Consider the following 27,092-nt stretch of genomic DNA (forward strand, 5'->3'; position numbering starts at 1 on the left):
GATGACCATCACTTTAGATGTTTCCACAGACCGCAGTTTGAACACTCCTGACCTAGACAGCATTTTAGGTCATGACAAAAGTAAAACAGCCATAATTAACTAATCATAACAGATTATTAAACATAATGTGAGTTTAGAAAATTACAATTCACAAAAAGACTTGACAAATAAATACAGAATATTTGGCCTTAACCTGATATGTATATTTTGATTCAGTCATTACTGTTAGGAAGTATATATATATATATATATATATATATATATATATGTGTGTATATATGTGTATATATATATATATATATATATGTGTGTATATATGTGTATCTAAATATATATATATGAAGAGTTCAGATGCAAAAGCCTCTAAATGCCATTTGAAATTTTCTTCTTTAATGATGATTTTTATCAAACTTGTATATTTAAGTTCAGTAATTTCACTTAAATAACAATTAATAGGTAATTATGTGAAATCACTGAACTTAAATATACAAGCTTGATAAAAATTATCATTCTAGAAGAAAACTTCAAATGGCACTTAGAGGCTTTTACATCTTGAACTCTATATATATATTCTTCCATATATAAAAGTGTTAATATTTTGTCTACAACATTAAACGTGAAAGCCTATTAGTTAGTTTTCTTTGATCACAAACTTCTAAAATGGTTTAATTTCAAACAAAACATTTTGGGGAAAACAATTTTGCTTAATTTATTTTATATTGTATTGGGAAATAATATTGAAAACAGTCGTTATGGTTTTGGGGTCCACAATATACCTTTCCATCCCATTTTTAAATATATATATATATTTCTTTAACAAAGGTCATGACAGGAAGTGACATCATTTTTGATAGGAGAACAACAGTAGACACAGAGCCCTTTCTACAGAAGGCATTCAACGCTTGTAATGCAAAATCAATCAATACCTATTTTAATGGCAATCTACAGAGATGACGATAAAGAAGCCTGTTTTTATCATTAACCCTTGTGCTGCATTAGATTTTTAACACCGTTGAGTGCATTAAGGACCAAAAATGGCCACATATTAAACATTGCCTAAAATATTATATATTATTATTATTTTCCACTTTTACCAAGTTAAATCTTTTAACCAGCATCAGTCCTCATCATAACTACCAAAAATGTATTCAATTTCAGGATTTTAACCCTTTAATTACCAGTTTTGTTTGCGAAACCATTGATTTGTATAAGAGGAAAAAACACAAAAATTCAATTATTTTCAATAAACTAAATGCAAAGAGAAAACTTTAGATTTGGATTATCACAGTCCCACTTTGCAAAAAATCCCACTTAGCGCGTTAGAGACCAAAAATGGCCACCTATTAAACATTGCCTATTGCCTAAAATAAGGTGCATTTCCACCCATAGGGAATAAATATGTAGTGACGTCATCTGGTGGAATACACTATATAATGCAAATATAATGCTTTTGCTTCAAAATGAAAGGATGTTTGTGCAAAAATCATGTTTCATGTATTACTGACAGCCTCAGATTTAAACAACGTTTTAATGGGTTTCAATGGGCCATTTTTGGTCTTTATGGTGCTGAGTGTTACTATTTGATCTACACAGTGTGTGTTATACATATTTTGCAAAATGGGATCACATTTTTTACATGTATCCAAAAAGTCACAATTTTGCCAAATTTCATACCATTTGCATTAAAACAGCCAAAATGGTCAAAGAAATTAAACTGCAAAAGACCAAAAATGTCCCTAATGCAGCATAAGGGTTAAAGAGCACTGAAACGTAATCATGCATTCTGATGAAATGGTGTCATACCGAAAAGGCTTAATGAGATATTAAATGCACTGAAGAACGAGATGGCACTGAAAACATGGTAATGTGTCATATTGATTACAAATACACACTACATTTAGAATATACCTGACAAGAGGTGTTTTATTTTGTCATGTACACTTTCTTAGATAACATTAAGTGGTCAAATAAAATCAGAAACAGTCAAGTAGAAATGGACAACAAACAAGCATTTCTTTATAGCATCTAGAAGCAAGACGGCAGAAGAGAGAGAACAGTGGTTTCGAGTCCTGCGATCCTCATTTCCACAGGGTCTGAGTGGATGTTTTCACACATTCAGAAACATCTAACTTCCTCCCGCTGTTGCACATCTTGGCCAGGTTCTGCAGGCGTACGTAAAGATGGTTTGAATGTAAATGTCAATCATATTTTTGCTTAAAGCTCACCCAAAACTGTCATGTAGTTGCTTTTGACATTGGCTGTCATGAGGCCATTATAACCTTTTAATGACAAATTCAATTAGTACCACTGTAGTTGAGGTCAAGAAAAATATTCATGACAGTTATAATGGCCTCATGACAGCCAATGTCAAAACCAACAAGTTTAATGTAATGTTAACCCATAAAGCTAAGTTATTTCTTAAGTTTGATAATTAATCTGTCATGTTTATGACATATTTATGACAATTTATGTTGTTGTCATGACCAAGACACTGACAGGTTATGATGTATTGCTTTGTCAAGTTGTCATAAAGACATCTCAAACAATGTCATATTTGCATTAAGAATGTCATAATTGAGCGAACAACACTTAATGACAGTTGTCATTAACATCCTTTATATTCAAACCTTAATTTCTTATTTTTTTTTAATGAAGATGTTTGAGCAGCTACGTGAGGACGACTTACACTGGCAGCTCGTGCGATACTGTTGGGAGACTGAAGAGCCGCCAGTTCATTAAGGATTCTCTTCAAATCACGGTCACACGGTTCTGCTGAAGGACAGAACAACAATCATGATCGCATTAAAAACAGACACATGCTTTATGCATGCAGCGTAATCATTAAAGGATTAGTTCGTTTTTGAAAAAAATTTTGCTGATAATTTACTCACCCCCATGTCATCCAAGATGTCCATGTCTTTCTTTCCTCAGTCGAAAAGAAATTTAGGTTTTTGATGAAAACATTCCAGGATTTTTCTCCATATAATGGACTTCAATGGGAACCAAACGGTTCAAGGTCCAAAAGACAGTTTCAGTGCAGCTTCAAATGTCTTTAAACTATATCAGACGATGAATAAGGGTCTTATCATGCGAAACGATCGGTTATTTCAAAGCTTATTCCAAAAATGTAACTTTTCTAAGGACAAATGCTAGCCTTGCTCTATTCTGTGAGGCGCGTTTGTAACGTCACGTAATACGTAATTAAGTTCAAAAGGTCACGGGCGACGTAGCCGGAAGTACAGAATCAAAATCGTCCGACATCGTTGTTTTACCTTTTAATTCCTTTTTTGTAAACAGCGTTTGAGTTAGTTTGCACGTTCAACCTATGCGTTCAACTTGTAAACACTGACTCTGTACTTCTGGCTACGTCGCCCGTGACCTTTTGAACGTAATTACGTACTACGTGACGTTGCAAACGCGCCTCACAGAATGGAGAAAGGCTAGCATTTGTCCTTAGAAAAGTTACATTTTTGAAATAAGTTTTGAAATAACCGATCGTTTCGCATGATAAGACCCTTATTCATCGTCTGATATCGTTTAAAGACATTTGAAGCTGCATCTGAAACAGTTATTAACTGTCTTTTGGACCTGAACCATCCGGTTCCCATTGAAGTCCATTATATGGAGAAAAATCCTGGAATGTTTTCATCAAAAACCTTAATTTCTTTTCGACTGAGGAAAGAAAGACATGGACATCTTGGATGACATGGGGGTGAGAAAATTATCAGCAAAAGCTTTTTCAAAAGTGAACTAATGCTTTAACTACATTTTGCTGCTGAAGACGCTGCCATTTTGAGTGTTAACGCATTGTTACAGAGTTAGAGCTTTCATGTTTTAAATTTAGAGTTATGAGTTTCAATTACAAGTTCTACAAGGAAGTCGAAATCTTGTTATTATAGTAATTCCATCAAGGCATGAGCGTACTTTAAAATACTACTTTATCATGGTCATATGATCAGACATTTTTGATTGTGGAATAAATTAATCATGCAGTCCATTTACCATTTACAATAGCATTGATCAGCGAAACCAGCAAAAAAAATTTCAGGAGACTCATTTTCAGGAGACTGTTGTTTGCACATATTAGCACGTACCTGGCTCAGGTGCATGTTGCAGTTGCAGGTATGGATGTTCGAGGAGTTCTGCTATGGAAATCCTCTCTCTAGGATTGCGAACTAAACACCTCTGAAATCAACACAGACAGTGAGCGCTGAACTACGAAATTGATGAGGTCATTAATTGACTACGTGTACATTCTGCACACCTTAAGTACATCAAGTAGGTCCTTTTCTGGAATATCGGGGAAGTCGATCTCGTGGGACGTGTCTATGATGGCATGGATTTTGCTTATCTGATTGGTGATGCTCTGGAATGGAGTCTTTCCATAAGTCATGCAATACAGGATACATCCCAGAGACCACACGTCCCCTTTAGCACTGATCTGTGGACAGTAGAGGAATAATCTACCATTATACTCTGTTCCAGCATGGAACACATACACACGAAATATGAACTCTTCTCACCTTTGACCCAGGCTTTCCATTGGAGGATGTGTCTTTAATGGCCTCTGGTGGCATGTAGTTTAGAGTCCCCACCTGACGCACATCGTTAAAAACAAGTAAATCAAGTAGAACAGACCGGAAACAACATTTCTCTGTAGACCACAGTTCTGTTCCAACCCAACCTGTGAGTCCTTCATGATGCTGGTCACGTCTGGTTGAATACGGTTGGCGATTCCAAAGTCTATTAGTTTCAGCGAAGCATCCACAATCACAAAATTAGCTGGCTTTAAATCACTGTGGATGATGCCTTCAAATGAAACATGCAAAGAAATTAATCCATTAAAAAGTGCAATAACTACACTAGATTTTTTCACATTTTGTACACAGAACATGAGTGTTTTTCTATGAAACACGCCCACCCGTGTGTCTTTATTTCAGATTTACCCAGAAAACTATAAAAAGTGACGCAAAACGAGTACCCCAAAAATCAGTTTAAATAATTGACAAACTAAAACCATAAAAAATGCATTTTTTGTTATATAATAACAAAATACATTATCTGAAATAAAACAATATCACACACCTTCCACCACACCTAGAGATTGGCATGGGGTACTTTCCATAAGATCATCTTTCAATGCAAATCAAACCAGCTATTAGGCTAACTGAAGTAAAACCATGCCAATCTCTAGGTGTGTGATGATGTGGGGATATTTTAATCCCAAAGGCCAAGGGAACTTTATCAGGATGCATATTATCCTGGATCCATGAAATAACTGGCTTTTAAAAATAAAAATCTGCCTGACTCTATGGGAATTTAACATAGGGGGGCCCTGACTTATGCACCCTGTATTTTAAGGAAAAACATTTATTTATTTATGATACATTATTCATTCACAAAGAAAATTGGTGTCCTTAACCCTTGTGCTGCATTAGATTTTTAACACCGTTGAGTGCATTAAGGACCAAAAATGGCCACATATTAAACATTGCCTAAAATATTATATATTATTATTATTATTTTCCACTTTTACCAAGTTAAATCTTTTAACCAGCATCAGTCCTCATCATAACTACCAAAAATGTGTTCAATTTCAGGATTTTAACCCTTTAATTACCAGTTTTGTTTGCGAAACCATCGATTTGTATAAGAGGAAAAAACAGAAAAATTCTATTATTTTCAATAAACTAAATGCAAAGAGAAAACTTTAGATTTGGATTATCACAGTCCCACTTTGCAAAAAAATCCCACTTAGCGCGTTAGAGACCAAAAATGGCCACCTATTAAACATTGCCTATTGCCTAAAATAAGGTGCATTTCCACCCATAGGGAATAAATATGTAGTGACGCCATCTGGTGGAATACACTATATAATGCAAATATAATGCTTTTGCTTCAAAATGAAAGGATGTTTGTGCAAAAATCATGTTTCATGTATTACTGACAGCCTCAGATTTAAACAACGTTTTAATGGGTTTCAATGGGCCATTTTTGGTCTTTATGGTGCTGAGTGTTACTATTTGATCTACACAGTGTGTGTTATACATATTTTGCAAAATGGGATCACATTTTTTACATGTATCCAAAAAGTCACAATTTTGCCAAATTTCATACCATTTGCATTAAAACAGCCAAAATGGTCAAAGAAATTGAACTGCAAAAGACCAAAAATGTCCCTAATGCAGCATAAGGGTTAAAGGTTGGACTTTTCCTCATTTTTCTAATTAAGGCATTAAGATCAATATCCAAAAGATGATTTTTTATTCCTCTTTTTAGGCAACTTTAGCATGGGTGCCAAAACTTATTCATACCACTGTATAAATTACAGGACCGCTTCTGACTACTAAAATGGTATCCTGGCGCTTTGTCGCTTGTAGTGTGAACGCAGCTTAACGGATTTGAAATTTTGTAAAAGAGACGAAGAGATGGCGTTTTTATAACTCAACAGCTGAGTAAGGTTTTTATTTAATTGAACAGATAAATTGCCATATGTCGCTCTCTAACAAAAGCATTATCTATTGTGAAGGGTCATTTCCTTATGGTTGTTGTTGTGCTGGAATTTATTGTCAAAGATATGGTGGCAATATCTGTAATATTGAATGTATCGCCCAGTCCTATGCGAACGGCCCTGAATGCTTAGTTGAAAATACTGAGAAATGGTAACTTTAGAGAGTGCGAGAGGTGGTGTGTTACCATGTTTGTGGATGGTGTGCACAGCCTCCAGCATATTCCTCCAGTAACATTTCCTATCCAGCGGGTTGACGGACTTGCGGTTGCGTAGCCAGGTGTTGAGGTCCAGGTGGCCGCACTCCATGAGCATATAGATGTAGCTACTGGTGATCTCACTGCAAGCAAGCAGGAACACAGCTCATCATTTACATTGTTTTCCAAGCACAACACAAGGCCCGTTTCCATTACAGATTTGTTCGAAATGTCGACAAAATCTAATGCAAAATGATGAACTAAAACGTCAAAAATCTAAAATCATGGCGACGGATGTTAATAGGTGTATGGATATCTTAGCCACTGCACTGGCCATTATTATTAATCGAAGGCGACGTATGTGTGTCATCCAAGCATTAATGGTCAGGAAAGACCCTTATACTTGGAGCGGCTGGGGTTTCTCCCTCATTTCTGCTCCGAGGTCTTGATTGTGGCATTTCTTTGAGGTATTCCTGTAATTTTGTTGTTTTTTATGAATTTAATAGAGAACTCTGTCTCGTATTCTGTCCAAACACGCCACGTCATCTACGTCAGGTGACTGTAAATGCGCAAAAACCACAGTTTCCATTGCAGTTTTGAAAAGTATTTATTTTTCGACAAATATTGCCGTTGAAATTTTTTTTTTGCGATAAATGGGAGTTTTTGCAAAATTGATGCGTTTCCATTGGCCGTATTTTCAATTTGCACAATTTGAAGGGTAGTGGAAACGAGGCTACAGTCGTGATGCTGGTGAATCAAAGACACACTTACTAGTCATAGAGTTTTATTATCTGATCACTGTACTGTTGAAGATGAATCAAGTGCTCGATCTCATTCTTATAGCTTTCCACCGCCTGGGCATCAGCTTCCTCTAGATTCACATACTTCACAGCATACACATGCTTCCTGTGGTCAAAAACCTGATAGACCTAAAGAGAAAAATATTTTATGTCTGTTACCCACAATAAATAGTCAGAAATGGAGAATTATACACTCAACAACACGTCATTCTTCCGTACCTTACTGGAGCCGCCTCGACCGATCATCTTGAAAATGAAGAACTGTTTGCCCTTGATTGTGATGGATTCATTTGAGAAAGCGGAGGAGGGGGTCTGAAGGGTGAAAGATTAATACAAAATTAATTATAGATCACAGAGGCAGAAATGAAGCCGAGAGCAACATAATACCCACACTTCCCTTTTATCCACCTGACTCCATTCTGGTATTTTAATATTCAATTTTCATTATTTATAATGGAATTATTGAAATCAGGAATATATTTTTGTATTAAAAAAGCATAATTGTTGATATCTACAATTGCATTTTTACTAGTCAAATTCTTTCATTCAAAGGCAATGACAGATATCAATAATTTCTTTCTACTAGTAATTGAAATTCCATTTCTACAAATGTCTATGAACTGAATATTAGAAAACTGTTAATTTCACCGAGCGTTTTGCCTAGATTGAAAATGCATCAATTTGGACCTTCAACCCATTAGTTCCCAGTCAATACTCACTATATGGAGAAAAATGCTGGAATTTCTTTTCGACTGAAGAATGAAAGACATGAAAGGAGTAGTTCACTTTTGAAAAAAACTTTTGCTGATAAGTTACTCACCCCCATGTCATCCAAGATGTCCATGTCTTTCTTTCTTCCGTCGAAAAGAAATTAAGGTTTTTGATGAAAACATTCCAGGATTTTTCTCCATATAATGGACTTCAATGGGAACCAAACGGTTCAAGGTCCAAAAGACACTTTCAGTGCAAACTGCAAACTGTTCAAAGGGCTTTAAACGATTCCAGACGATGAATAAGGGTCTTATCAAGCGAAACAATCGCTCATTTAATAAATAATTAACAAAGTTTAAGTTTTATAAGCTCAAATGCTCACCTTACTCTGTTCTGTGATGCGCATTTGTGACTCTCCTGTTCGAACTCGTTCATCAAAATGAACGAATCTTTTTCTGAGTCATTTGGCTCATTCAACGAACGAAACGAACCATTGACTCGGAAAAAAAAAACCGGTAAAACTCAACAGTTTAACTCTGGGGGAGTTGTAAAATGAGCCTATTTACAAAAAAAAGTGGCGTATTATTTTCTCATGGCATATCAAATTCACAAAAATAAAAATACTCCTTAATCTGCTCTGCTTTCTTATCCAAGCCCAAAAACATGTAATGCTCTCTTTTTATCTCTCGATCACATATTTCTCTGCCTGTTTGATGTTTTGGAGATGTCTTTACCTGTGAGGGCTGCTGGATATCGGACACCTGGCTCTGAGGAGTGCAGGGCAACTGAGCGTGACCCATTTTCTGTGCCGTCGATGGAACAGACACAATCACTGGCCGCTGCTTCACCACAGGAGTGACGAAACTATCGAAGCAACAGAGAGCATCGTTAAAGGGATAGTTCGTCAACACTAGGGTTGGGTATCGAGAATCGAGTATTGATTGGAACCGGGACTAACTTTTCATTTTTCCCGGAATCGTTCAAAAGTTACAATTTCGATTCCTAGTTTCGATATTCACAGTCCGCCGAGCGGAAGAAGAAACCGCTGAACAACACCAACGAAGAAGCGTCTACTGGAAGTGTTGGCATAACCGCGCGAGTCGAACATTAGTAGCTTACGTCGGCGGTCCAAAGTGTGGCTTCACTTTTCTAAAAATAATGAAATCTCGGCAAAATGCAAAATTTGTGACAGAAGGAGTATTTGTGACAGGAGTATTTCCTTCAGAAAGGATTATTTCCTTCAGAGAGACCGTTGGTTAGCAAGGTTAGCTAAACTTTTTTGACCCTGCCTCTTAAAAGAATCGGAATCGAGAATCGTTAGGAACCGGAATCGAAACAAGGAATCGGAATCAGAATCGTTCAAATTCAAACGATACCCAACCCTAGTCAACACAAAGCTTTCAGGTTTCTAAAAATATCTTCATTAATGTTCCAAAAATGTCTGGAACAACTTGAGGGTGAGTAATTAATAACAGAATTTGAAGTTTTGGGTGAACGAACGAAGACACGTGTTATTACCTGTTTGCATTTGGGTCTTTGTAGTTGGGAGTCTGACAGCTAAAGGAGGGGTGTAATCTCGGAGGCGCAGGTGTTCTCATAGCATGAAGTGAGAATGAAGTGGAAATGGGGTCTGCAGGAGGCTTGCGATCCTGAATAGACCAAAACAACATTGATCATGAACCGATCCCGCACTGTAATCATTCTAACTCAGATATTAAAGAAGCGTGAGCTGTAATCAGACCTCTGGAGACGCATGTTTGTTAATGACCGTAGGAATCTTCCATTCTGATGAAGTCTCCTTGACATGGGACTTTTGCTGCTCCTCAGGAACCTTCGATGGGTTTTCTTCATCCATTTTGTTACTTAGTGCTGCATTTTCTGCAAAACCAAACCATTTTAATATCATTCTTTTTCTGAACAGGCATTTTTCACTTTAAAAATACCACATCCTCAACTGGAAATCTTTGGTTTTATTGTAAATATGGTTAAGGCTGATTCACACTACCCAGACAGACGCCAAACAATCACCAAATAATACTGTCACTTCTCAGACATTCCACGACCCGATAAACAAAAACAAGCGCCGACCAACGCCAGTGATTCTCAAGCAGGGGCCCGCAAGATTACTCAAGACAAACCAAGCATTAAAAAAGACAAAACACACAAAAAAACAAGTATTAAATACACCCGTTAACATTTTATTTGATAATTATTGTATTTTTTTTTTCTTTTCTTGAAGAACCATAATTCCCTCTGGATGATAAGGAAGCCTAATTTTAATGGTGTGTTTTCCAGATTTGGAAAAGTCATGTAAATGAATTAGGGCTGTCAGTTGAACGCGTTATTAACGGCGTTGACGCAAACCCATTTTAACGGCGTACATTTTTTTATCAAGTCTTTTTGGCCTAGCAAACTTTGTAGTTTTCTTTCACATGCTTTTGCAACAGGACGCAGCATGCGCGCGCTGTGCTAAGAAACCCCTTCATTTCAATGGCTTGCGCCGCGCGAGGACGTTTTGCTGCTTCGTCGACCAAAGCATAAGCGGATCTATCTAGACCGGAAACAAAACAGGCACGCCACACACACTCGTTTCGAGTTGTTCAAATCGCCAAATAGTTGATTAACGTTGCGTTTTGAGTGGATGACGAGCACGAGACGCCGAAATGGATGCCAATAAGATTCTGAACGGAAAGTTTACTTTACTAAAAAGTTGCCAAATGGTTTAATTGACCAGACCAAAGTGATCTGTGTTTGGTCATTGTGAACTGAGCATCATCATCGCAGCACCTCCAGTCTGAAATACCACTTGATTGCCAAGCACACACACACACACACACACACAAAGCTGATGCAAATTCTCCGTCCCCTCGTCAATATCAGGACCTCGTCAATATTTCTTTCACCCTTTTATTGATGGACAGTGTTACATTGTGTGAGAGATTATTTGCTCCAAGTGAGAATGTTAGTGTGAAATTGAACACAGTATATGCCAATGTTGTTTTCAATAAAAAAACATTTGCAAAAAAACAAGCCGATCCACTTTTGTATGTTGATAAGAGCATTAAAATGAGAAAAAAAAAAATAATGGGACAAAAAGAAATCAAGAGACATTTAGAATAGATACAAATGTGCGATTAAATGGTTTAATCGTTTGACAGCACTAAAATTAATCAGTTCTTAAACCTCTCATTTTTTTATAGCTATATATATCACCGAAAAATAAAATATCGCAATGTCATTTTTAGAAAAATATCATGCTGCCCTAATCCTCGCTATGTGTTTTCTATACAGAGATATCGATCATACATAAACATTGGTATCGGCCATAAGAGCAATATTAATATCGGTTATCGTATCGTCGCAATTTTCATATCGGTGCATCACTGATATTTACACAATGAAATGATCTTTTAAAGTCCCCGTGAAATCAAAATTGAACCTATTTACTTTGTTAGCGCATATTACTAGTCTTGTGGTGAACAATTAATCCGTGCAAGTGAATATATTTTAAAAAAATGTTTTACCTTAGTAATCTTTAATCAAAATCTGAAAAGTTACTTCCGGTCTGGAACGGTTCCTTATTCTGATGACGTAGGTTTCACAGTTTGGGTGGGGAAACGCTTAACCACTCCCCTCAAACCGTTAGTTTGCTATGAGCGAGAGATGGAGAGGAGGAGCGCTAGAGTAAAACCCTGCCCTCTGTTCAATATTCCGTTTCACTTGGAAATACGTCACAGCACTGGAGAAAAATCGTTTGCAACTTCCGGTTCACGGGGACTTTAAAGTATTTTGGAGATCACAGATTTCTTTGCAAACCTTTGGTGCTTGGACCACTAATGACAAAATATAAAAATGAGTAAACAACATTGAAGTCTACCTCAAACACACTGAAAAACTCGATTTCTGTGGATTGTAGGACAGTTATAAGCAGATCTTCAGTGATTTAATCACTCTCAGTGTATAGACTTAGGCCCCGTCCACACTACTGCGTTTTCGTTCAAAAACCAACAAGTTTAGAAACGCTACAGCTCCATTTTACGTTTTGAATCTCCGGAGGGCGTTTTAGTGTAGACGGGAAGAAACGGAGGATGTAGGAGCCAAATGGTGTCTGAGTTTGTCGGGCCACTAGATGGTGCTGCTCACTCAACTATATTTGTGAGGGTTCAACAGGTGGTGTGGAGTGTTGACCCGGAAGGGCAAAAAGTTTTTGACCGCTACGGCGGAGTTCTGTAAACGCTGTTGTCTGTAACGAATAGAGATCTTTGAGACTTTGTGGATGTAATGCACCTGTGTGGAGGACAATAAATACGGTAGTAACACACAACAAGATGCCTCTGGAACTGTAACTTACAACATGTTTATCAGTAGCCGCCAAGCGTGTCGTAACACGTAGCTACGGGACAACATCTACAGCGCAGTATCAGACTGGCTGTTATAGAGGAGTTTAGAAACGCTGACGCAGAGGCTAACGATTGGCTCTATGATTGGGTGTCACCAGTCATGACGTGCCCTTCCCTGATTCGTCAGCCACTGTTTACACCAGCACGCGCATGCCCAATGTTGATAAATGTTCACGTGATCTGCGTTTTCGGTCGTTTTAATGTGGACGGAGATCAATTCTAATACGCAGATAAAACGCTGGTGTGGACTAGTGTTAATTTTACCAGCCATTTTTAAATTTAGTTTCAGTTTTAGTCCAGTTTCAGCATCGCTTGTTAGTTTTTATCACATTTAGTCGACATCATCCCATTTTTATTTAGTCTAGTTTTAGTCGAGCATTTTAGTCTTTATTTTAGTCCAAGAAAACATAATTTTATTCGTTTAGTTTTAGTCAAAAAAAAAACTGTCAACATTTTAGTCTAGTTTTAGTCAGGACATGATTTTAACCTTTTACTTTTTTGTCAGCAGATAATATTTAACATTTCCTAAAATTATTTCACTTTTCAACATTTTCTCTCACCTTTTTGATAAAAAACACAATTTTAAGGAACACATGCAGACATGGAAGATGTTCTGACAATATTTGCATATTTATTTTGAACATTGTTAACAAATAAAATACACCTGACAAAGGAAACAAATAAATAAAATAAAGTGTATTATGAACTTAACACAAGTGCTGGCTGTTTAAAGCTAGTTCACATAGAATAATAAAATAAATAGATTTGAGCTCAAAAAAAAAAAAAAAAAAAAAAAACTCCAACTGATACAACAAAAGTACTTTCCTGCCAGCTAGTTCACATGGTATATAAAGGTACAGTATTTAAGGTGAAACAAGGCATAGCTTGCTAGAACGTATGAAATCTTTTTAACTAATCTTTTTAAAGCGTCTGTCTGCTTTAATCAAATTTAACTGAAACTATAGTTGCCCGGCCAGTATAACATATCTAAGTTAGCATAAATTTAACCTCACATACAATTCTATCAACAAGTGGCTACTGTCGCTACGTGCTAACGCAACATAGCCAGCCTGGATACTAAATGCTATGAAAGTTAGCCATCATTAGTTAGTTTATCATTGTAACAAAATGTGTCCATATATCACGTCTCTTCTTTCTCCCGAGCCCCCCGAGTTTTACTTTTAACCTGTCGCCGCCGCCTCACCGTTAATCCAGCTCCTGTCTGCTCCATGTGTTGTGTAGGCTACACTGACTGTGCCCGCCCGCTCCAGGTTTGAAAGTGGGTGTGTGGCGGAAGAGCTGACGAGGAGGAGGCGGAGGACGAGACAGGATTTGACAAAACCATATCATATAATAATATGTAATTTTCGTCTCGTCTTTGTTCGTGAACTAAAATGTCCATAGATTTTAGCCCAGTCTTTATTTACCGAACTGCATTTTCGTCTCGTCTTTATTAGTCTACGAAAATTATTTCTGATTTACTCCCAGTTATTGTTTATTAGTGGGGATTTTAGTCTCGTCTAGTTTTCGTTCGGTGAAAAATGTGCGTTGACGAAAATATTTTCGTTTAGTTTTCGTTAACGAAATTAACACTAGTGTGGACGGAGATCGTATTCGTTTTAATTCTCTGTTTTTAAACGAAAACCCAGTAGTGTGGATGGGGCCTTGGGGTAAAAAAAAAAAAGTGTCCTTTAACAGCAAACTGACTAACCTGCAGTGTTCTCTTCAGGCTCAGCAGGAAGCAGATGAGCTTTCCCAGAGTTCAGATTTCTGATCGCAGTCTGCAGCAGTTCAACAGGCCGTGCGTTCGAGCTCACTGCTTTCTGAAGAATCAAATTACTCTTCCTAGAATTTCCTGAGAGATGTTAAAAACACATTATTATGCAGGTTTTCTTCCATGTTGCCTCATGCTGAATGACCATGTTCATACTAAACCAACCGAATGTCATGCATTACCTTGTGAGAGCTCAAACTGAGCATGTGCTATATGCACAAAAGCAAACGCTTTACAGTGTGATCTGGCAATACTGAAATGATCTTGGGCGTCTTCTGGATCTTCAATTCTGTAGAGATGGACAGGAATAAATGACTCAAGATATCAGCTGCTATTGATACTCAGTAGAGCCCGACCGATAAAGGATTTTGAAGGCCGATACCGATACAAATATTTGTTGGTTTTAAAGTCCCCGTGAAATCAAAATTGAACCTATTTACTTTGTTAGCGCATATTACTAGTCTTGTGGTGAACAATTAATCCGTGCAAGTAAAAATATATTTAAAAAATGTTTTACCTTGGTAATCTTTAATCAAAATCTGAAAAGTTACTTCCGGTCTGGAACGGTTCCTTATTCTGATGACGTAGGTTTCACAGCTTGGGTGGGGAAACGCTTAACCACTCCCCTCAAACCGTTAGTTTGCTATGAGCGAGAGATGGAGAGGAGGAGCGCTAGAGTAAAACCCTGCCCTCTGTTCAATATTCCGTTTCACTTGGAAATACGTCACAGCACTGGAGAAAAATCGTTTGCAACTTCCGGTTCACGGGGACTTTAAAATCCGATATTCCGATATATCGGCCGACATTATTATTATTATTTTATTTCAGAAATATCAGATTTCCCTAACATTAGTTATTTGTAGTAAATTATGAGTTTTAACTAAAATAATATGATAATGCATAACTGGTTCTCTCTGCCTGGCTGGCTGGATCAGCAGGTTGTAGGATGTGTGGCGCGTTATACACGAGTTTTGCCAACAGGGACGGTGTAGAGTGCCCTCTGGTGGACAAACTATACAACTCCAACACTCATGACATGGTTGAAGCGTGATTCGCCCATTTTTATTTTATTTTTGGAATATTAATTTATCGGCCATTATAACTGCCGATACCGATATTTTAGAAAATGCCTAATATCGGCCTGCCGATATATCGGTCTGGCTCTAATACTCAGAGTAATCTACCATTGACTTACCCTTTCAACTCCGCAAATCGCACCAACATTTGAGCGTAGCTTTCAGTTTTGCAATGTTTTGCCAACGGAAACCTGGCGAACACTTTAGAGTAGATGTCCAGGAGTTTGGAGAGAAACGTGGCGTCTGAACAAGGGTCTCCTCTCTTCTCTAGGCTTCTCAGGAAGACCTGACACCCTTCAGGAGTGTTTGAGCTGATGAGCTGGTTGATGTCGGTGGTTTCTGTGGAAGAAAGGAGTGCACTACAACAAAAAGTTCCTTGAGCAAACCCAAACTCATATGATGGCTTGGTCTGGGGGATTAAAGTTTAAAACATTAAAACAGGGGGATTGGGGGATTAAAACAGACTAAAATTTTATTTGTCATTCCACATTTTGGGTGAACTACTCCTTCAAACAGTTAATATCGTAATCAAAAAATTACCTTCCATTCGAGCAGTTTCTTTTCTTTCTGCTCTGTGTAGAAGTGCTGTGATGGTGTTGCCCTGTTCAATGTCTTCCCTCAGATGATCTGGACTAATCATGGGTGGCTGCATTAAGAAGAGGACTTGAAATCAAACTAGTGCTATGATGTTATTATGCCTCATAACTCTCAGCACTAGTGAGTTTATGTCTATAGTAAGGGCAGATGACTCTTATACCTTCAGGTTCAGTAAACTGTAGGAGTCTCCATCTGGAGTGCCCTTCTTTGAGAAACACATCGGGAATGCAGAGCGGACACTTGAACCACTTGTTTGCCTGTAGAAAATCAAACATTAAGGCTTTATAAAGAACAAGTGGTCATATCCCAGTACATAGGCCTTTTGTGTTTATTAAATAAACACTCTGATTGATATTAATGAATGAACTGTCTGATTGAGGTTATTTGATCTAACCGATCTAATAATTACAGACAACAACGACTAATGTGCTATTTTAGAGGGCACAAGGGGAAGTCATATACCAAAAGACATAGACAATGGGTTGAGTACCAGCATGGGGAACTATATTTTCCCCATCCCCATTTAATATGACTATACAATAATATCAATCGGTCACATTTTATATGAGGTGTCCTTTACTGCTATGCAACATATTGCTGTTCATACTGCATTGCAAAACCCTTTTGCTGTAATTGAGGTGGGATATGTGTATGGTTAGGACAGGTTTGGTGGTATAGTTAGGGTTAAGGTTAAAAGTGTAGGGTTTAAAGGTCAAAAGTGTATTTATAGATGCATTTACAGAAATTGTAATTTACATGGAGGGATTTTTAAGTACAATGTAAAAACATGTGCACTTAGATTATTGTATCAAGTGATTAATTTAAATGTTAGTAGTTAAATACACCTAACATCGAGACCTAAAAATTCTTCAAAATATTTTTATTATTTAAATAATACACACACAAAAAAAATCAATAAAGAAATATTACTATTGCAAACACTGTTGTACTGTTTAAAATGCATTTAAATCTAAAATACGTCTAAAAATGGTCTAAAATATAACCAGCAAACTGTCATTCTTCAGGTCAGATAAAAATCTGTATAAATATAGAAAAAGTGGTAACACTTTACAATAAGGTTCATTAGTTAACATTAGTAAATGCATTAACTAACATGAACTAACGATGAGCAATGCATTAGTTACAGTGTTTATTAATCTTTGTTAATGTTAGTTAATACAAATACAGCTGTTCATGGTGCGTTCATGTTAGTTAACAGTCCATTAACTAATACAACCTTTGATTTTAATAACGTATTAGTAAATGTTGGAATTAATATTAACTAAGATTAATAAATGCTAGTGATGCACCGATGTGAAAATTTGTGGCCGATATCGATAACCGATATTAACATTGCTGTTATGGCCGATACCGATATTTACCGATGTCGATATCCCTGTATAGAAAACACATAGCGAGGATTAGGGCTGCACGATATTGGTAAAAAATGACATTGTGATATTTTATTTTTCTGCGATATATATTGTGATATAAAAACAATTTCACCAGATTACTTGAATTGCTCTATTTGGAAAGAATGAATCATTCTAGAATGACTGGGGTAGTTTTGACATGGAGTAAATCTGCATAGAAACTAATATTAATAGAATGTTAACAAAATTTGTTAACATTCTATTAATCTATTAACCTTACACTTTACAATAAGGTTCCATTTATTAAAGTGTACATTTAATGTGCACTTTAATAAATGGAACCTTACTGTAAAGTGTTTCCGATTTATCTCTTTGTCTCTTGAGCTCAGTGTTGGACAGATCAGTTGTTATAACCATTCATTAAAGTGAATCAGTTCAAAGGAGTCATTAGTTCGCGAATCGGATGTGTCATTAACGGAACCACGGCACACGTTGTGATTATCCAGGCAGTTTAGAACATCGCACGAGATTTGTCTCGACCTATTTTTACAGTCTATGGTCTCGACAGTCGACACAGAAAACATTTCATCACCAGATAGATTTTTTTGGTTTATTGAAAGTGTGGTTTCACAATTCACAACCAGTAGTTCAGAAGAAAAAAACTTCGGTCTTCCGACCTTTTACCGTCGTGTATTCTCAAAGATATTCAGTCAACTCAATTCATAAACATGCGGGAGGGAGGGAGAGAGAGAGAGAGCAAGACATTTTGAAGACGGCGCGCGTGACCGGTGCTTTCACTCTCTCTTGTTCCCTCAGTTAAACAAGCGCAAGACATTTTGAAGACGGCGCACGACCGGTGCTTTCACTCTCTCCTGTTCCCTCAAGTGCAGCAGTCACCCATCTACATCATTTACCGGTCAAATATGGCTTTGGCGGGACAAAAATACGCATTAGGAAGGCTGGCAGAAAACAGCTCACCAGTTCCAGTCTTCGTGGCTTGATGTTTAAACGCACTTTTAATACGCGTGCAAAAACAAACATCCCCGCCCCCACACTCACACCTACACGCACGACAAATACACAGGGATGATCATCGGCCTGTTCACATCGGCCCTATTTTGACATCGGAACGATACCGATGTGTAAAAAATTGACCAAATCGGCCGATATTATATCGGCGGCCGATATATCGTGCACCACTAATAAATGCTGAAGAAGTATTGTTCACATATTGTACATGTTAACTAATGTAGTTAACTAATGAACCTTATTGTAAAGTGTTACCGAAAAAGTAAAGCCCAGAAGTACATAATTAACTGAATAGTAATAATCAAATTAGCAATATTTGCTTTTGGTCATATCACCCACCCCTACAGAGATTGACATTTCTCACCTGGAGAAACCGTAGGTAACAGGAGCTTCCGCTTTCTGGACACCGTCACAGTCATCGCTCTCGTTTTCAGGGATAGAGAGAGGCACCATGGGCACTCGTTCGGCCTGTAGGAGTGAACAGAAGTAAATACAGTCCACAATTCCACTTTCAAAAGTTGTTTGCTGTTGTTGTCTCTCACACCTTACCATGACCGTTCTTCTTTGTTGTGACCCTGTTCTCCATACAGGCATGTTCTCATCTTGTGGACTGAACTTCTGATCACTCCTGGAATTCAGAATGGGTAACATCATCAATTTTTTTACGGTAAATAAATAATTCTTGTGAAATAGGGATGTTAAGTTAAAGAAATTGATAACACGCAAACACATGTGCATAAACCTATCCTTTCTTGGCATCAGAGAGCCCCTATCAATATGCTGGGTATTGAAATCACCTTTTAAAGGATTAGTTCACTTTTGAAAAAAACTTTTGCTGATAATTTAGTCACCCCCATGTCATCCAAGATGTCCATGTCTTTCTTTCTTCAGTCGAAAAGAAATTTAGGTTTTTGATGAAAACATTCCAGGATTTTTCTCCATATAATGGACTTCAATGGGAACCGGATGGTTCAAGGTCCGAAAGACAGTTAATAACTCTTTCAAATGTCTTTAAACGATATCAGACGATGAATAAGGGTCTTATCATGCGAAACGATCGGTTATTTCAAAGCTTATTCCAAAAACGTAACTTTTCTAAGGACAAATGCTAGCCTTGCTCCATTCTATGAGGCGCGTTTGCAACGTCACGTAATACGTAATTACGTTCAAAAGGTCACGGGCGACGTAGCCGGAAGTACAGAATCAAAATCGTCCGACATCGTTGTTTTACCTTTTAATTCCTTTTTTGCAAACGGCATTTGAGTTAGTTTTCACATTCAACCTATGCGTTCAACTTGTAAACACTCTGACTCTGTACTTCTGGCTACGTCGCCCGTGACCTTTTGAACGTAATTACGTACTACGTGACGTTGCAAACGCGCCTCACAGAATGGAGAAAGGCTAGCATTTGTCCTTAGAAAAGTTACATTTTTTAAATAAGCTTTGAAATAACCGATCGTTTCGCATGATAAGACCCTTATTCATCGTCTGGTGTCGTTTAAAGACATTTGAAGCTGCATCTGAAACTGTTATTAACTGTCTTTTGGACCCTGAACCATCCGGTTCCCATTGAAGTCCATTATATGGAGAAAAATCCTGGAATGTTTTCATCAAAAACCTAAATTTCTTTTCGACTGAGGAAAGAAAGACATGGACATCTTGGATGACATGGGGGTGAGTAACTTATCAGCAAAAGTTTTTTCAAAAGTGAATTAATGCTTTAATGTGAGTTTGGTTGTTCGTTCAACAGGGGTAGATCAGCACGTTACAGTACAAATGTGCGCCTCTACCACAAACACAGGACAACATTTTTGACTGGATCGCTTCCCAGATCGACACTAACATTTTCGTCTTTTTATTAGTTGACGAAAATGTCAATAGATTTTTGTCATAGTTTTTGACATTCAAAACAAGGTTTTATTTAGTTATCGTCTCGTTTTCGTCTGAAAAATGTCGTTGACAAATAATTTATGTTATTAATATGTGAAATTGCTTTTTCAAGTACCTTTTCATATATATCTGCCCGTTTTCCAGGACTTAAATTTCAAAAACTCAAATTCAAGTACTTCAAGGACCTTGCATGAACCCTGCATAAATGAGAAAAGTGTCATACCCCTGGGGGAAAGTGCTGCTGGCCTGCAGGTCACATGTCCCATCTGATGTTCTAGAGCTGCTTCTCACAGAATCTATTAGAGAGATTTCACAAGTCAAGCATGATTCATAGAAGGCAAAAGCATGCATTATAGAAACAAATGCTTATTGCAAATCTTCACAAATCAATGAATAGTTAACCCAAAAAATGACAATTCTCTCATTTACTACAACCAGTTGTCAATTTTTTAATAATACAGAAATGCACTAGTCATATTTTTCAATGCAATTACAACCATACTCCATAATGGACATCATAAACGTAGCCTCCACAAACCTGATATGTTCTCTTTATCTTCTTGTGAGAGGAGCTGGCGTTTGCCTAGATTTAGATTCTGCACGGCAGCCTCCAGAACGTGCCTGGGTTTAGCATTCATCTCAAAAGCCTTCTGAAGAATCAAAGTGCATTTCTTAAAGTTGCCTGGGGGGGGGAGAATGAAAGAAACTTCATGACGCGTGTTCTAGCAAACATTTTGAAAGAGACAAAAGCTAAAAAGTGTACTTGTGAGTCTCCTTACCTTGTAAAAGCTCAAACTGAGCATAAGCAATGTGAACGAAGGCGAAATCCTTACAGTGGGATCTCGCTATATCAAAACTAGCCTGCGCATCATTTACATCTTGGATGCTGTTGGCAAAGAGAGACATTACTAATAAAGTGAAAAAGTTGTAAGTGTTCACCTAAAACTAAAAACAAAAACGTCTATTTCTCATCCTCGCATTATTTCAAACTATATGACCTGCATGTTTCATACAGAAAAAAAGCTATGTAAAAAACATTCTACATTCTGGCTGAAACTATTTCTTTCAAGAGGACCTATTATGCTTTTTAACTTTCTTTAGTGTGTAATGTTGCTGTTTGAGCATGAAAAACATGTAACGTTACCTAACAAAAAGTTCATCAGTATATCTGCGTCACTGTTTCTGAACGCCCTGAAACGCCTCCATTAGTCGTGAGGTTTCTTCCAGGGAACGAACCCGTCACAATATTAGTTATTTTAATATTAATATAAAATAACAATATTAGTCCCTATCATGGATTTTTGAAAATGACTGTTCATATGGTGTGGAATATAGCTCTAGGGGAATGAAAACATCCTGCAAAGATTTATATCTGAAAGTGCACTGTATATAAAGTTATTGTCTTTCAAAAGTGAGAGTCGACTCTGAGTCTATGAAATGAATTGTTTTTGAAATGAGTCATTAGCTGGTTCGTAGTGACGTAGAGACATATTGGCCGTGCCCAGTTACTGCGCGCGCAGACGGAAGAGTAAACTTGAAGTCTACACATTCAAATACTTCATCATAGCATCATGTCGAGAAGACGCTGTGTTCTACAATGCAAAGATAGTTCAGCCACTTTGTTTTCATTTACCAGGGACGAGCATGTGAAGAATCGGTGGTTAGAGTTCATATTTGCACCAATACCACAACAGTATAGCCCGATTGTGTTCTCATCATTTTAATTAATCGTTCAAAAACATAAATGAACTCAAATGTGGATTCGCAAGCGGTTGTTCCTGAAGGAGGGATCAGCTTCCTCCTATGAATCACAACCTGTAAGTATTATTAATAATTAGTGGTTGCTTTTATGGGTTTTGAACGGTTTTGTAGCGTCGGGACGCGAGGCAGTATGTGTGTGCGCGTGTATCTGTGTGTGTGTGTGTAAGTTACGCTCAGCGCAGCTTCTAGGTCTCCAATGTCAATTTTTTTTTTAAAATATGTGAAATATTTGTCGCTGTTCTTGTAGTCATAAATAATAGAGCGTCTTGTAGTACTGCAGTGCTTTATCAATACGTTTATGCGTTATGCTAACAAACAATAACTGACTGGGTCTGTCGTCTGACCAATCACCGCCGATTAGCGTCACGCAAAGGAGTGGTTTGGAAAAATCAGTCATTGTACGAATCATCTGGGAGTCGGTGAGCAAATCAGTTAAAAATAAATGCATATTATAAGACAAATAAAGTGTTTTTTATCCTTGCATGCATGTTAAACTGTTTATGGGAACTCCTAAAACAAAAATAGAAACATTTCAAATGCTATGATAGGGGCTCTTTAAATAATAGCGGCATAAGATGTATGCAAAATAAAGGGTTTGACACACCCGAGGAGTTTTTTTTTTTTTTTTAAAAAGAGCGTGAAATTCGTCCCGGTGTGAACAGGCCTTAAGGTGTTGATCGGTTTATGACCTCACGCCAATAAAGGAAAATGGTTTAACGCGTTTACATGACCACACGCTTATTATGTGTAACCGCTTTAAGAACGTGCATCTAAACGCACTCATTGAAAAATGTGTATATTTCAACATTCAAGCATGAAAACCTATTCTAGTAGACCTACTTTATAAAAAGGCATAGTATGCTCAAGAAACAGCGATCATTATGCACATAACTTCCATAATGAGGAAAAGGATGCTGTAAACATTTTTTATTTACTTACGCTTTTAACTCTGCAAATCTGACCAGCATCTTGGCATAGCTCTCGTTCTGACTGTACTTCCCCAACGGCATGCTGGAGAACACGCGCGTGTAGCAGTCCATGAGCTTAGTGAGAAGGCTGGGATCTGTTTGGGGATTGCCTTTCTTCTCCAGATTGGTCAGAAATGTCCGGCATGTTTGAGGCGAGTTTGAACTGATGGCCTGGTTGATGTAATCCGTGTCATCTGTATGGAAGAAAAGCTGTAAATGTTCTGGTCTGGCTGATTACAACCCAGAATTCCTGTTTTGACCAATGATTTTATGATTACTACTGGATCAAGATTGCTAATAAACATTTTAGAAAAATGTTATAAAAATGTATACTCACAGAGCATAATTACAACCATCTATATTGGAATTAGAGGAATGTCCTTAAAGGGTTAGTTCACCCAAGAATGAAAATTAAGTCATTAATTACTCACCCCCATGCTGTACCAACCCCGTAAGACCTTCGTTCGTCTTCGGAACACAAATGAAGATATTTTTGATTAAATTTGAGAGCTGTATAACTACCACATTGGCTCCTAAGGGACTGCCTCTTGACGGCCCAGAAAGTCAATGAAGAAAATGTATAAATATTCCATGTGACTACAGTGGCTCAACTATATGTTTATCAAGCGACGCGAATACTTTTTGTGCGAAAAAACAAACAAAAATAACGAGTTCATTCGACTATTCCTTTTCTTCCATGTTGGCCTGAAACGAGAGGCATGCGTCGTGGAAATCTAAGGAAGTCTCGTTTCAGGCCAACAAGGAAGAAAAGGAATAGTCGAATAAAGTCGTTATTTTTGTTTGTTTTTTCGCACAAAAAGTATTCGCGTCGCTTGATAAACATATAGTTGAGCCACGGTAGTCACTTGGGATATTTAAACATTTTCTCTTTATTGACTTTCTGGGCCGTCAAGAGGCAGTCCCTTAGGCAGCCAATGTGGTAGTTATACAGCTCTCAAATTTAATCAAAAATATCTTCATTTGTGTTCCGAAGATGAACGAAGGTCTTACGGGGTTGGTACAGCATGGGGGTGAGTAATTAATGACTTAATTTTCATTTTTGGGTGAAATAACCCTTTAACTTTATTTCAGGGATAATTCACCCAAAAAGGAAAAGTCTCATCATTTACTCTCCTTCGTGTGGTTCCAAAGCTTTAAGACTTTCATTCATCGTCAGAACACAAATGATGACGAGAGAAATCCTCCATTGACAGCTAAGCAACTACCACTTTGACGGTTCAAAAAGATCATAAAGAGAACGTAAAATCCATATGAATTGAGCAGTTTAGACCAAATTTGATCGCTTTATATGATGAACAGATTTAATTTGGCTTTTATTCCCATGTAAAACATTCATCAATGCACAGATCAGTTGTGGTAAACGTAAGTTCAAGCATGTTCACTTGACGTGCAAGAACCAATGAGGTTCCTTCTCGTGTTACGCATCACGCTTGAGCTTCAGCCAAGAAACTAAGAGGTTTGTTGAGCTTGTGTTTGTTCGCTGATCAATGTCTATGTGTGAATAAAAGACTCGATTCAATCTGTTAATCATTTTAAAGGAGTAGTTCACTTTTTAAAAAACTTTTGCTAATAATTTACTCACCCTCATGTCATCCAAGATGTCCATGTCTTTCTTTCTTCAGTCGAAAAGAAATTAAGGTTTTGGATGAAAACATTCCAGAATTTTTCTCCATATAATGGACTTCAGTGGGAACCAAACGATTCAAGGTCCAAAAGACACCTTCAGTGAAACTGTTCAAAGGTCTTTAGGTCTGGAATCGTTTAAAGCCCTTTGAACAGTTTGCACTGAAATTGTCTTTTGGACTTTGAACCGTTTGGTTCCCATTGAAGTCCATTATATGGAGAAAAATCCTGGAATGTTTTCATAAAAAACTTTCTTTTCGACTGAAGAAAGAATGACATGGACATCTTGGATGACATGGGGGTGAGTAAATTATCAGCAAAAGTTTTTTTTAAAAGTGAACTACTCCTTTAAGTGATCGAGTCTCTAGAAAGTTCGGACTAAACCGCTCAATTCATATGGATTAGTTTTACAATCCCTTTTATGAACTTTTTGAAGCGTCAAAGTGGTAGTTGTGTCAGTGGAGGGACAGAAATCTCTCAGATCACATTAAAATATCTTAATTTGTGTCCTGAAGACAAACAAAAGTCTTAAGGGTTTGGAACAATACAAGGGGGTGAGTAAATGATGACAGAATTTAAATTTTTGGGTGAACTATCCCTTTAATTTCCATAACATTCCCTGATAGAGTGAGGTTTAAAGTGTGTGTACCCTGAAAATATTATTTAGCAAAATCATTCCTCAAATATTAAATGTATTACCATCATTGAATAACCTCTTCATCTTGGCCAGCCGTTGACACAACATGGCAATCTGCATCTGTCGCTCAGTACTCTCTTCTTCATCCATCTCTGCACACTACACAACACACACACATCAACTACACCACAATACACACACCATTACTGCACTGCATTGACATATGTGGAAATGACACCATTCCTCAGTCTATATATGCATGAATATGTCCGCAAATAAAAGCTTATTTTACTGTTTATATAGACTTACATAGATATAAAAACTTAGAAAAAATATTATTCATAATGAAATAAATTTACTTATATTACATGCAGCTATTTATGCATATTACAAAACAAACATAAACACAATTACTGTAGCAGCTATCGTTAACGTTACTGCATTGACATCTTTGGTAATATTCAGCATGCTTCATGTCTTTATGCCTATATATCTGTCTGTCATTTTAAAAAATGTCTCATCCAACCTTTGATTCATATTGGATCTTAAAGTATTCAAAGTGAACAAAGCCTATATTTTATAACTTTCAAATGTTATATGGAATAATATTTCAATTTTGTTTTGATGATGATGATGATGCACCAAATCTACAAGAGTAACGTCTGATGGCCTAACGTTACCAGCATTTGAGCAAGAACTTAATATGATCAGTCTCATGACTTGACATAATTAGGTTGGTCTTGCTGTGATTGATAATAACATGAAGAACAGCTCCACCGTGTCGGGTGATTAGCAGCTATGCGGCTAAAGTCGCTTTACAACAGAACACTCCTCGTTGACAATCAATCGTGCATTATTGATTAACGTTAGATTAATGACAATCAACATGTCGACGCACTACATCGCACTGTTTGCATTTTGGATGATGTTAAAACTATTTTAAAGCAGTACACTTACCCTGAGACGGAGAAAGGAGGAAAATCTCACGGTGTGATCGAGTAATTGTTTTGTTCAACAACCGTTTCAAAATTCGCCACTTCCTCAAAGCGCGCGCTCCTGTTGGTCAGTTTGTATTCCACGTGATCATTTTACAGCATGGTGGGCGGGGCTTCCCTCTGGTGCAGGGGCTGGAGAAAGAAAATGTCTACAAAAAAGCGCTTCATATAAAGTGGGACTTTTGTTACAAGTTTGTTCGTTGTAGATGTAAAAAATGTGTAGAATTGATAGACTCTATAAAACCATGAAGAAACTAAATATAGATTTACAACAACATGTGGAATTGATATAATGATAGGCTTTATTTCAATGACAATTAGACTAGATAAAGCGCGTTTTATTCAAATATTATTCTGTTCAGATCCACGTGCAACGAAATGATCTGGCTCTGAACCATTTCGTAAATAAAATTATTCTTTGCTTTGGCTTTCTTACAACTGACAAAGCTTATTTTATTGTTTAAATAACTGAAACCATATAAGCTTGGTAAAATGTTGTTCTTGATAAAAAAAAATATATTTAAAATATGCTTCTATACTATTCACCATAAAATCAAGATTATTTTTTAAATTATTTTTTTTTAATATTGCAGAATTTATTACAAATGATTTACATCATATTTTATTATTAAATTCAGGTGCCATCATAATCTTTAATAAAAAATAACTTTTCCCTCTTGCAGTGACATCTCTCCTCCTCTGATGACGTGTTTACTGACCCAAGGGGCGGGG

General features: G+C 37.1%; 1 protein-coding gene across 3 annotated transcripts; it reads right to left on the minus strand.

Annotated features, from left to right (window-relative positions):
* Positions 1-1,896: 1,896 nt before the first annotated feature.
* On the minus strand, positions 1,897-26,454 carry ttk (ttk protein kinase). Of its 3 annotated transcripts, none has more exons than XM_039651349.2 (25): positions 26,323-26,454; positions 25,428-25,524; positions 23,056-23,278; positions 21,135-21,241; positions 20,894-21,037; positions 20,579-20,651; positions 19,015-19,093; positions 18,830-18,933; positions 16,224-16,320; positions 16,007-16,112; positions 15,586-15,805; positions 14,573-14,679; positions 14,328-14,471; positions 9,958-10,094; positions 9,735-9,865; positions 8,951-9,080; positions 7,725-7,817; positions 7,477-7,634; positions 6,697-6,848; positions 4,685-4,809; positions 4,524-4,595; positions 4,265-4,441; positions 4,095-4,185; positions 2,687-2,769; positions 1,897-2,162 (listed from the first exon to the last, which is right to left on the minus strand). In XM_039651349.2, exons 2-25 carry the CDS (start codon positions 25,513-25,515, stop codon positions 2,079-2,081), a joined length of 2,925 nt encoding a protein of 974 aa, XP_039507283.2. In that variant the 5' UTR covers positions 25,516-25,524; positions 26,323-26,454; the 3' UTR covers positions 1,897-2,078. The 3 variants fall into 3 exon arrangements, with proteins under 3 accessions (XP_039507283.2, XP_039507281.2, XP_039507282.2); XM_039651347.2 differs by having other exon boundaries at positions 2,687-2,772; XM_039651348.2 differs by having other exon boundaries at positions 2,687-2,772; positions 25,428-25,546; positions 26,323-26,444.
* Positions 26,455-27,092: the final 638 nt, after the last annotated feature.

The sequence above is a fragment of the Pimephales promelas genome, chromosome 12 (assembly GCF_988280905.1).
Source record: "Pimephales promelas chromosome 12, fPimPro1.hap1.1, whole genome shotgun sequence".
NCBI lineage: Eukaryota > Metazoa > Chordata > Actinopteri > Cypriniformes > Leuciscidae > Pimephales > Pimephales promelas.